The sequence below is a fragment of the Mizuhopecten yessoensis genome, unplaced genomic scaffold, assembly GCF_002113885.1.
Source record: "Mizuhopecten yessoensis strain PY_sf001 unplaced genomic scaffold, ASM211388v2 scaffold715779, whole genome shotgun sequence".
Classification (NCBI taxonomy): Eukaryota; Metazoa; Mollusca; class Bivalvia; order Pectinida; family Pectinidae; genus Mizuhopecten; species Mizuhopecten yessoensis.
The window spans coordinates 29,176-41,882 of record NW_018479787.1 but is presented as its reverse complement, the minus strand read 5'-3'; the positions used below and the strand labels follow the sequence as shown (position 1 = coordinate 41,882).

Sequence of the window (12,707 nt, the reverse complement as noted above, 5' to 3'; positions counted from 1 at the left end):
GACAAGTGAGCGTTTGTTTACGGATGTGTTTTCTATACATACATTCTACATCTGTCTGGATTATATTTTCAGTTATCACAGGGGTCATTAATAAAGTCATTATCGGTCCTGATGTATTAGCCCCGGACCATCGACTAGGCTGATACAGAAATAACAAATCGATATTACTAAAGTACGACAAAAGCATGATATACAGTATCGCTATCTATCCAGCAAATGNCCTCTTGGAGATGGAGTCGCGACTGGAAGGGCTAGTAACAAAAAGAGAAAGCTTTATATTGCAATTGTCATGTTTTTACACACACAACACGCCATCCTCGATACTCTAAGGGTTACGCCTACTTTCGCTCTCTGCACCCCTTGAATATGTCATTGCAAAATTTAAGTCACGTGTCCAGCTATTTGATTTGTTTCAGGTGGGAAAAAACCCCTGACCGATCGCTAGGCTGATACATGTCCTTTGAAGATTACAGAAAAACCACACACGACTTCAGTCATTCAATTTTACCGTTATGCTCACGCGAGACAGTAGCGTAACATACACTAATATTTCAAGATTTTATATCATCATATATTTTTATTAATTTCTATTTTATGATTAATATGGACCGTCCGTATCAATCACAAAAAGGATAGAATGAAAACAAATCTTGAAAATTTTAGCCAGATAAAAACGTGCTATTATGTCTACAACCATTGAAGAAGTAAAAACAATTATATTATGCATATAAAACGGGTTTTAATTGTTAATAATCATGCTAAAAGGATTTCCCAGAATACGAGAGATAGCTTCTAGGGCCTAGTAAAATTTATTTTGCAACTCCCCCTCCCATACTCTTCCCCTTCTCCGGCGCTACGCGCCTGGGACGCTCGACCCTCAGTAAGCATAAACTCCGAAAAATGATTTGCTACGTCACTGCGAGATACTTGTGATGAACATCAAAGGATCAAACTAGTCTCTTCCACAAGGTGGCGGAAACCGAGCCTTCGATTTTGACATGACATATTGCAGGGGTGCAGAGAACGAAAGTGAGCGTAACCCCTGGAGCATGGAGAATGACCCCTAAAACAAAAAGAATTAAAACTAACCTGGCTGTGACCTTGAACCGTCGCTATCACTGAATGAACTGAGGTGATCTTCCTCGTTTGGCTTCGTCACAACCATGGACGTCAATGGCGTTACAAACTGGTACTGAAACAGGCGAAAACATGTCGAAAGTATATTACATACTGAACTGGACAAAAAGCGAAGCAATTAGAGGACAATACAGGTTTGTTCTGAAAACAGATAAATTTCGATCGTCCAATACGTTATTCTATGAAAACAGATAAATTTCGATCGTCCAATACGTTATTCTATCATGACCAAGCTCTTAACACAAAGTAACTTTACACGCCGAATATGCACTAAACCAATAATGAAAACGAAGACCATAGAAAAAAGTTAACGGAAAAAGGACCATTGTAACTTGAAATGTCAAATGTGTCTCTACTGTTACAAATCAATACAGCTGTTTATGAGTAATGCGTAGACCTTGCAATCCCCGATACTCCAGGGGTTACCCTCACTTTCACTTCCTGTAGGCCTAGAATTTGTCAAAGCAAAAACTGGTTAAAGGGTAAAAAAACCTGACTAATTGATAGGCTGTCCTGGAGCGACACCCGCAATCAAAGCTAGTCAATTTTACCGTATCACTGACGAATCAAACTAGTCATAGTGTCTCATCCATAAGATGGTGCACAGTTAGTCTACGGTTTTGTCATGACATATTCCAGGAGTGCAGAGAGCGAAAGAGAGTGCAACCCCCTGGAGTATCGAGGGCGAGTCCTTTCATTGTAACTCCAATACAAAAATGAGTTCATAACAAATCCTTCGCGCTTAGTCAAAGTTATTACATCTTAATTACAACGCAGGGAATTGGAATATGGTAAGTTTAAATCATGGACAGCACCATCTTACATGGTACTGAAACCACATTTGAACATTTGAATTTCATTGTTATATTAGCTTTCGGTGTAAGCCGAGGATTTGCTGTATTTGGCATCGAAAGTCGACTTTTGTGACACAGATTCCTGCAGACGAAATCAGTGCAATAGTAACATGACAGATATTGGTGCGATTCTTTGCATTGTGTTGTATTAACTACGTTGTATTTAAACCAGTTCAATTTGCTGCGCGCTATAAAAATTGCCCTGTGTACTACATTTAGAAAATGGAGTTAATTTTTGCTGTAGTGCATTGCACTGCAATGTAGTAAAATATGAGAAAATTGTACGGTTAATCGCAAGGTTTTAATTGTCACAACGTGGTTTGGATTTTATGGCTTCGTTTCAAATTACTTCTTCATTTTGATATATTTTTTGTGCACTAAACTACAATTCCTTGACTTAACGAAATTCAGTAATATATGAACAGGTCAACTAGTGAATAATGAAATAAATTATGAAAATATTTCTTTTGATACTAATTAAAATATACATTTTCACTTTTAAAATTGTCAGAATGAAAACATTGTACAGAAATCTTGCAGTAAAGTATTTGAGAAATTAGTGTTCTTTGGCCTCAGTGTTAAAGTTGTCCCAGATTTAACACAATTTTTCAATGTTCTTCAAAGTGGGAAATGTTTTATAGTTGTTACAAGCCTCTTGTGTGATCTAAAAGTTATTTCAAAAAGACACCAACAGGAAGAAAAGTATGTGTCTATAATATCCAAACGATAAAGGAATGTAATAAGTCGTTAAATGTGTAAATTAGATGTATATCACAAATCCAAAACAGCGTTAAGAATATCGAGTAACGCCCCACCTTTAGCGACAGATCGAGGATCCGTTGCCGGAGCTGCTCTATCTCGGACTTGTCATCCGTCGCATCTTTCTTGCTGAGCAGCTGTTTAATTGTAAGGTATGCCCACATTTTCTCCGTGATCGACCTGGCTACGGTGGGGTCAAGGTCAGATATTTTTGCAATGTCCTCGCTACCCGGGCCTGAGTCGCCGTGCTCGAGCGTGACGTCATCTTCAATTATGATGTCAGTGGAAGGGGGTAGATTTAATTCAATAGAATTTACGGTCGTCAGAAAGTCTACAGCACCATTCGTCCCGAGACCTGTTATTTCAATATCTATGGAAGTTGCGTTTCTGTTTTCAAGTTGTCCTGCAACAACTAGCTCTGATCCCGCATAATAGGTGTTGAAATCTGACGTGGTTATATTCCCATTTCGAGCAGCGTCGCCTAAGTATTGAAAAGAAACGTTTTTCAACAAGGAAATAGACACTTCGTCATAGAAGCCACTGATCTGTAATGACGCGTCGGCATCTTCGTAGATTCTTCGTGCTACTGCGAAGTTCTCTAGACTAGTAGACTTACACAGGTTAAAGTTGGCATCTTTACCAAACGCCAAACAAAATATTGGTACCGAAATAGTGTTGCGACTTTTTAAATTGTTTAGAATAGACCCTTCACCCGTAACACCTGAAGTGGCGTCACCGTCTGTTAGAAACACGAGGATTTGTGTCCGGGAACTGTTATCACGGGCTTTCCGCAGGACGTTGAGAGCCCGGGCTAAACCGTAATCGATGTCAGTACCTGAAATAAAGCAAAAACAGTGAGGGAAATGTTCCTATCGCCTTATACCGTGTAGTACTATTTGTACTAGGAAACATGACCTGTCATTCTCATGTTTCATTCATTACCCTCCCCCCTGTTCCCCACTGTTATCTTCACAACTCTTAAGAGCTTTTAACATTCCGCACAGCTTTTTCAGTGCAAAAACAACAAGCCTACCTGTTTCTATGTAAGTAGCAAGCTCTACTGTTTCAATACAAGTATTTACCTAACCAGTTCAATGCAAATAACAAGCTCAACTGTTTCAATATAAGTAACGAGCTCAACTGTTTCAATACAAGAAACAAACACCCATTTTTAATTATAGTAATAAGCTCACATATTTCAGTGCAAGTAACAAGCTCACATGTTTCACTGCTAGTAACAAGCTTTACTGTGTCAATGCTAGTAGCAACCTCACCTGTGCCACTGCTAGTAACAAGTAAACTTTTTTTCAATGCAAGTAACAAACTCACATGTTCCAATGCTAGTAACAAGCTTTACTGTGTCAATGCTAGTAACAACCTCACATGTTTCACTGCTAGTAACAAGCTTTACTGTGTCAATGATAGTAGAACCTTACCTGTCTCACTGCTAGTAACAAGCTTTACTGTGTCAATGCTAGTAACACGAGTGCCTTTTTCAATGTAAGTGACAAATAGATATTTTTCAATACAAGTAACAAGCACATTCATTATATTCATTAGTTTCCAGCTTCAATCATTATTTATAATTACCTCCATCTGCCCTTGCGTTTTTTATGTATTTTTTTGCCTCCATTATATTTTCTGCTGTGACGTTCTGCAGGATGTATCGGAAAGCTTTCACTGTATTTGAGAACAGTTGAATGTTGAACCTGTCGTTTTCCCCCAGATCATCTAGGATACGACCCATAGCGTCCTGCATCTGTTTCAACTTCCGGCCTTGCATCGATCCGCTCACGTCCAGTAAGAACACTACGTCTTTTGGCATAGGTTCGATTCCGGTTGGAGCAAAAAAATGTACAAAATAGCCATCTACAACCTTAAACGAAAGCACAGAACGTCAAATCACTTACATATATATAATGATTTTATTTATTTTACAACAATTATGAAACAATTAATTATATCTGATATTAATCACTTTTATTAATTGTTTGCCCCGGTGTTAGTGCGGAGGTGTCCTTAATGTGGGAGGAAACCGGAGTACCCGGAGAAAATCACATGACTTGAGAAGAATCCGTTAATATTGTATATGTCCACGATCAATTATAAGTGTACAAAACAGTTATTGTGGAGTTTTCAAGCGTAAAATCGTACAAAATTACCGCCTCAAACGTACCAATGGAACTTCACTGGAACGAACATTTAACCAATACAGTGATAGACAATACAGTAAACAGCACTCAGCAATACGGATGTTGTAAAATGATCCCTTTAAACTGATTCGGTTATTTAAGACGAGAATACTGGTATCCCGGTGTTCTGATGAAAAGTTTCCGTTGTCTTACACAAAGCGGCGGTACCTTGATTGATCGAAGAATCTTGTTTCTTTTCATAAAAGAACAGTTCCTGCATCTATTTGATCATAGTATGGTAAGGAGTGATATTATTCAGCTCAGGGCAAATTAGATACACATCCAGGGTAACAAAGTCCGTAAGATACAAACATTGACTTTTGAAAGTGTATACAGACAATGACTTTGTCTTTTTGACCCTGAAAGGGCCACCTCCGGTACGTACCAGGACATCTCCAGAGTCCGACTGCCTCTCAATCTCGTATCGCACAATAAACTTCCCGGATATTCCCTGTTCGGATCTTCTCCTCTGCTCAGCGACATCCGGTTCAAACAGTGCATAGGCCGTGTTCTGGTCAGGGTAGCCGATAGTTACATTTTCTTCTCCAACTAGCAGTGCGTTTCATGGAATCAAATAACGACAGATTAGAATATCCTTTTCTAAAAACAGTTTCTTTTACGCGGTAATCATATGATGATCAATTGGAAATAGAAATGGAAAGCCCATTACACGTGTATGCTTGTCATTATATAAGCCTCACTGCCGACAAATATTTTGTTAGTAGATAAACGAAAAAACAACATGAAAGCAAGACATCCAGTTTTGTAACACTTTAATGTAGGATTACAATAAAAATAGTTTCTCCCAGTTATTAAATTTGAGGATAAAATAAAGATGGTTTAATATTGTACATATTATGGGATTCATAAACATCACTCTCAAATGACAAATATGATTACTGTTAATTGATAATTTGTTGTTTTCGTGTTCTGTTTGTTGGTGCAATTGTTTGTTGTTGTTTTAATTTTCTTCCGTTTGAATTAATATTAACTTGAAGTTGGTACGTAATTAAATTAAAGATCCAGTTAAAAGGTATGACATCTACTTACCCGGTGTGTCCACAGAGTTTGGAATATCATTCGATACCGAAGGTACCCGAAACTTTATGATTGGTCTGCTCTCCTTGACGATCACAAACACGCGCATGTCATCGACAATTTGCCCGGGGTCGATGAAAATGACGTTCTCATAGTAACTAAACGTGCGCTTCAACAATTCCTGGTACGTCAAGTTAAACGTCACTTTACTTTCAGCAGCGACGTTGACAGATACTTGAAACTGGTTTGTCTCCCTTGGCCTAATTCCAACAAAAACAAGCGGTACATGTTATTTCGTTGTATGATTTTATAGAAAATATATTGTTTCGAAACTACAATTGTAAATAAGGAGCAAAGACGGGAGAATATCAAGAGAAAAATGAGTACAATGTTAAAACCTGAAATGAACACTTGTCACGTCAAAAAGGAAGATGTGAACTTAGAAATCATACTGAGTACAAATTGCCACCTAAGTTTAGTTGTTTAAAACAAAAACCAACTATACATCTGTTTCATATAGCACAAATCGTTTGAGATACTTTCTCCATCATAAAGTGGATCTATATGCAGAATGATACAAACCATCACTAATTGAAGAGTCAAAGGGAACAATACGATAACGTGATCTATTCCCGGGAAAGGTAGAAACTTCCTCATGTTTGCTTTGCTTTTTCAGTTTAAATGTTCACAATAGGAAACAAGGTCAAGCCTGTTCATTGTAAGAACTTTAACCAGGAAATCTTTGTTTTAAAAGTCATTTACGTACAAAAAGTGACCACCTACCGTCGGCGGATGTGCCCAGCGCTCTGTCCAGTCTGTTTCGCTTTCTGGTATTGTTTGAGCGCTGCCTCCTTCTCCTTCACATCCCCGGGGTATATCTTACCGCCTATCTCCCTGTAGTAATTATTGAACGTAATATAATTGCAGTATCAAAGTTAACCTCTACTACTGAATATAATTAAAGAATATTGTACAAACCCTACAAAAACAACAGGCAAATGCCCTTACACTCAACCGACAATTAAAGGTCCAAAGAATGTTTTTTTACATTGAAATATCAAATAAAAGTCTATTGCCTGGTCACCGGAGACAGCATAAAATTGTGAATTTAAAGTTACGATAGAAGTCAATATGTGAGTCATCAAAGGTCAAGGGTCAAATTGATCATGAATATATTTCATTTGCACAAAGACAATTATATAAGTCACTATAGGTTAAAAGTCAAATTTGTCTTCCTAATCATTTTTATCTATTTTATAATCCTTGTTGACCTGGATGGAAGCATGCAGAGGGTGGAAGGAATCCGGAGTACCCGGAAACAACGTTAACCCTCGTGGTCGGGCAGGTGCCCCAATACAACGTTAACCCTCGTGGTCGGGCAGGTTCCCCAATACATCGTTAACCCTCGTGGTCGGGCAGGAGCCCCAATACAACGTTAACCCTCGTGGTCAGGCAGGGGCCCCAATCCACCGTTAACCCTCGTGGTCGGGCAGGGGCCCCAATACACCGTTAACCCTCGTGGGCGGGCAGGTGCCCCAATACAACGTTAACCCTCGCGGTCGGGCAGGTGCCCCAATACAACGTTACCCCTCGTGGTCGGGCAGGTGCCCCAATACAACGTTACCCCTCGTGGTCGGGCAGGTGCCCCAATACAACGTTAACCCTCGTGGTCGGGCAGGTGTCCCAATACCGTTTCACATCCGATCGGGGAATCCACACAAGACGTCTTCGTGAAGGCGAGTGCGCTATCCACTGCGCCACCCGACCACCCACGCATTATCTCCTATGAAGCTGACAATTTTTACTGATTGTGATGACTTGCTAAATTGTTAACATAACATATCTGTTACTTTCACATCTGAAACTGTTATCCGACAATATACAACGAAGTGTATAAGTTTTCATGTATGAATACAAATCTAAAAACCCTCTGTTGACATTTAACAGAAAAATGTAATCTGATAGTCACCTACTCAGCTTGCTTAGTTAGAACATGGGTCCCCCAGCATGCAAAAACACACAGATTGAACAATCTCCGTATGCATGAGCGACAGCACATTAAGATCATGTAGTCGAGTGGAGCAGTGGCTGACGCACTCCCCTTTTACCAAGGCGGCCGTTTTTTTTTGCATTCATAGTCACTTTTTTGTGCATCGTGTATATATTTATTAAGTTGACTTCAGCCACGGGCCGCAACATGTCCTGTTGATTGGCTGGCTATTTTAGGGGGGAAATGTCCGCGCTTCCAGCCATTCACGTCACAGGTTTCGGCACGTGGCTGACGTCAACCTCATGAAGAAACTCGGATATGTCGTGTTTTGGGGGAAAACGGATATCATGTCTGCGGAACAAAATGTATTGTACGTGAATATAGGGGGTTTTAAAAGAAAAAAATTATCCATCTTTACAACGGTACTAAGCATATGTTTGTACATTAACTAGAAAAGTGATTTTTGATGCAAGCAAGTTAGGTTGGATTGATTTTTCGACATTGAGGGCTTTCCTCCCTTCTCATATATAATCATCATTGGGGTGGCATTTGCCAGGACATTTTGAAACTTTATATGAACATCGATGAGTATATGTAGATGGCGTAACGCGTTTCATTTTCCTGTCTGAGAATATCAGATACGGCCGCCGTGGCCTCTGATTGTTTGATACGGGTGTATGTCAAGGTGATGCCAATGATCCCTCTCTATGTCGGATTTGCTCGAACTTTGACACAACTAATCTCAATGCAACACTTGCAACTACGTGGTGATTTCAGGAACGTTTGTAACTGTCCTCGTAGCTATTAAAAATTGTTATAATTATCATTAATATAGCAAATGGTTCGACAACTATCACATGACTAGACATTTTACCGCATACCCTAACTTCGGAATATCGCTTCAATACTGCACGGAATTTCCACACTTCTTCGTACAGCCAGAAAACAATATCAGCTTTTTGGCTGACACGGGGTAGGATCTGAAATTAAATGTGCAATATGACAATCCCTTTATATCCTTACATAAGAAATGATGTTATGAACGCCTCCTTCGGAAGTGTGACGTCAAATGTTGCCTCGCGCGGTTCGCCTCCTGGGTTGGCCACTTTGCTTGTCACCAAGGTGCTTGCAAATCTCATCTTCACCTCGGAATGGACGTGCAAATGATAGATTCTTGGAGCCTGAAAAAAGGTAACTTGATTGATTTGAAATTTATCAAAATTACAGAAAACCTACAATAATATCCTTCCTTTAAGGAAAATACTCTTTTTTTGTCGTTCTTATATAAAATACCCTCCACCTGTCGTTCTGGAGATATGGTTGGTTGATTTCCTTTCTTAATTTCGCTACTTTCCACCAGGGTTGAACTTTTGTGTAGCGGGCAGACTGTATTGCCTACTTAAGTACCTTTTCCCTCCGTTAGAATGTGCTCTTTCAAACTACTGAAGAAGATATATCAGGACCAGCACCTTGGACAGGATCCTGACAAAACGGGCGTTGATTGGTCAATTCAATCAAAGAAATGTTGGTTTGAGTTGCCGGAGCTGGTTTGAGCTTCGGCATTTACAACTGATTACATGAGAAACGTGTGTAATAAGATGATACTTTGGTGTTGATTTACAAACATTCAGCATGCTTCGAAAGGCATTTAACTCAATTTAAAAAAACAACCTCAAACTTGATCCAGTTTGTAGTTTCTTTCATGTACTGTGTCAACTAACAGGTCCATGTTCTCATCGTTTATGCGAAGTAAAAAGTAATTGACACATCACGCAGTTGTTTGAAACATTTTTTTTTTTTTTTACTCAAACAGTCAATACGAACACAGCCATTGGTATGCAGATTTCCCCCCTGATAAATAGTATGTATTCAGAAGAAACCGGTCGTTATGAGCAGAACTTGAGAAATTTGACTTGTTTCGCGAAGGTTGCCTGACGCCATAATGGGAAGTATTATTCCCGTTATAAGAACAAGTAGACCTGACCAATCGGGAACCGTCGGTAAACTGAAAAAATCTTTGTTTCTTTCGTAGTTTCTAGTAAACGAAAATGCCCACGGTTTCCGATTGAGACCTGACCTGACGTTTTATTTTCTAAGCGAAGCCTAGCGGAGAGGAAAAAATCCAACGACAGGCAATCCTCGCGTAGTAGAGAGCAGCCCTGGCTAAACTACGAGAGAAAACCAGTCTGGGAGATGGGATGGTTTACAACACAAACACCTTACTCAGGAAAATTTACTGTGAGTTTTTCTTTATCTAATATGTTTGGTTTATGTCATGACATAGCATAAAACGAATACATGTATCTGTTCAAAATTCAAGAGCGTCCTTTGAGATAGCTCGCTGATGTGGAAATTCGAATTAATTTACATCCCATATACGCGATACATTATATTTATTTGCTTTTAAGCAAACCCGAGGCGAGTTACATGAAGAAATGAAAAGATAGGGAAGCTCTTCGTGAATTTTATCTGAAAAAGACATTAAACTTTAATACTTTTATCAAGTTACAGTGACAACATGAAATTAATTTGAAAAGAAAAATACACAACAAAAACAAACAAACAAAAACCAAAGCAAAAAAGGAAGTATGAAATGGAAAAGATAAGAAAAAAAGAAAGTAAACAAAGAAGCAAGAAAGAAAAACAGAAAACAGAAACAGAAAGAAAACAAAATCAGAAATAAGCAAATACAAAGAAACAAAAGCAAGAAGGAAGAAAAGATAGGAAGTAATCATATATAAGTCACGTAATCATATATAAGTCACTTAATCTTATATAAGTCACGTAATCATATATAAGTCACGTAATCATAATTATATAATTCACGTAATCATATATAAGTTACGTAATCATATATAAGTCACGTAATCATATATAAGTCACGTTATCATATATAAGTCACGTAATCATAATTATATAAGTCACGTAATCATATCACGTAATCATATATAAGTCACGTAATCATATATAAGTCACGTAATCATATATAAGTCACGTAATCATATATAAGTCATGTAACCGTAGATACGTCACGTAACCATATATAAGTGACGTAATCATATATAAGTCACGTAATCATATATAATTCACGTACTCATATATAAGTCACGTAATCATATACAAGTTACGTAATCATATATAAGTCACATAATAATATATAAGTCATGTAACCGTATATAAGTCACGTAATCATATATAAGGCTCGTAATCATATATAAGTCACGTAATAATATATAAGTCACGTACCCGTATATAAGTCACGTAATCATATATAAGTCACGGAATCATATATAAGTCATGTAACCGTATAAAAGTCACGTAATCATATATAAGTCAAGTAATCATATATAGGGCTCGTAATCATATATAAGTGACGTAATAATATATAAGTCACGTAACCGTATATAAGTCACGTAATCATATATTAGTCACGTAATCATAAATACGTCACGTAATCATATATAAGTCACGTAATCATATATAAGTAACGTAATCATATATAAGTGACGTAATAATATATAAGTCACATAATCATACATAAGTCACGTAATCATATATAAGTCACGTAACCGTATATAAGTCACGTAATCATATATAAGTCACGTAACCGTATATAAGTCACGTAATCATATATAAGTTACGTAATCATATATAAGGCTCGTAATCATATATAAGTGACGTAAAAATATATAAGTCACGTAACCGTTTATAAGTCACGTAATCATATATTAGTCACGTAATCGTATATAAGTCACATAATCATATATAAGTCACGCAATCGTATATAAGTCACATAATCATATATAAGTCACGTAATCATATCACGTAACCATATATAAGTCACGTAATCATATATTAGTCATGTAACCGTAGATAAGTCACGTAATCATATATAAGTCACGTAATCATATATAATTCACGTAATCATATATAAGTCATGTTATCATATGTAAGTCACGTAATCATATATAAGTCACGTACTCATATATAAGTCACGTAATCATATATACGTCACGTAATCATATATAAGTCACGTAATCATATCACGGAATCATATATAAGTCACGTAATTATATATACGTCACGTAATCATATATAAGTCACGTAATCATATATAAATCACGTTATCATATATAGGTCACGTAATCATATATAAGTCACGGAATCATATATAAGTCACGTAATTATATATAAGTAACGTAATCATATATAAGTCACGTAATCATATATATTAGTCACGTTACCGTATATACGTCACGTAATCATATAAAGTCACGTAATCATATATAAGTTACGTAATCATATATACGTCACGTAATCATATATAAGTCACGTAATCATATATAATTCACGTAATCATATATAAGTCATGTTATCATATGTAAGTCACGTAATCATATATAAGTCACGTAATCATATATATTAGTCACGTTACCGTATATACGTCACGTAATCATATATACATGTAAGTCACGTAATCATATATAAGTCACGTAATAATATATAAGTCACGTAATCATATATAAGTCACGTAATCATATATAAGTCACGTAATCATATATACGTCACGTAATCATATATAGGTCACGTAATCATATATAAGTCACGTAATCGTATATAAATCACGTAATCATATGTAAGTCACGTAATCATATATAAGTTACGTAATCATATATAAGTCACGTAATCATATATAAGTAACGTAATCATATATAAGTCACGTAATCATATATAAGT

At 37.1% G+C, this 12,707-nt stretch overlaps 1 protein-coding gene across 1 annotated transcript in view; it reads right to left on the bottom strand.

The window, feature by feature from the left end:
- Nucleotides 1-201: 201 nt before the first annotated feature.
- The window catches only part of LOC110441247 (inter-alpha-trypsin inhibitor heavy chain H3-like), a 24,722-nt gene continuing 12,216 nt past the window's right edge, over nucleotides 202-12,707 (bottom strand). Inside the window, exons 2-9 of the mRNA XM_021484354.1 lie at nucleotides 8,994-9,151; nucleotides 6,764-6,874; nucleotides 5,993-6,240; nucleotides 5,328-5,491; nucleotides 4,341-4,626; nucleotides 2,807-3,585; nucleotides 1,090-1,192; nucleotides 202-251 (exon numbers count right to left, since the gene is read on the bottom strand). Coding sequence (XP_021340029.1) covers nucleotides 202-251; nucleotides 1,090-1,192; nucleotides 2,807-3,585; nucleotides 4,341-4,626; nucleotides 5,328-5,491; nucleotides 5,993-6,240; nucleotides 6,764-6,874; nucleotides 8,994-9,151 — 1,899 coding nt within the window. The remainder of the gene's footprint in view (nucleotides 252-1,089; nucleotides 1,193-2,806; nucleotides 3,586-4,340; nucleotides 4,627-5,327; nucleotides 5,492-5,992; nucleotides 6,241-6,763; nucleotides 6,875-8,993; nucleotides 9,152-12,707) is intronic.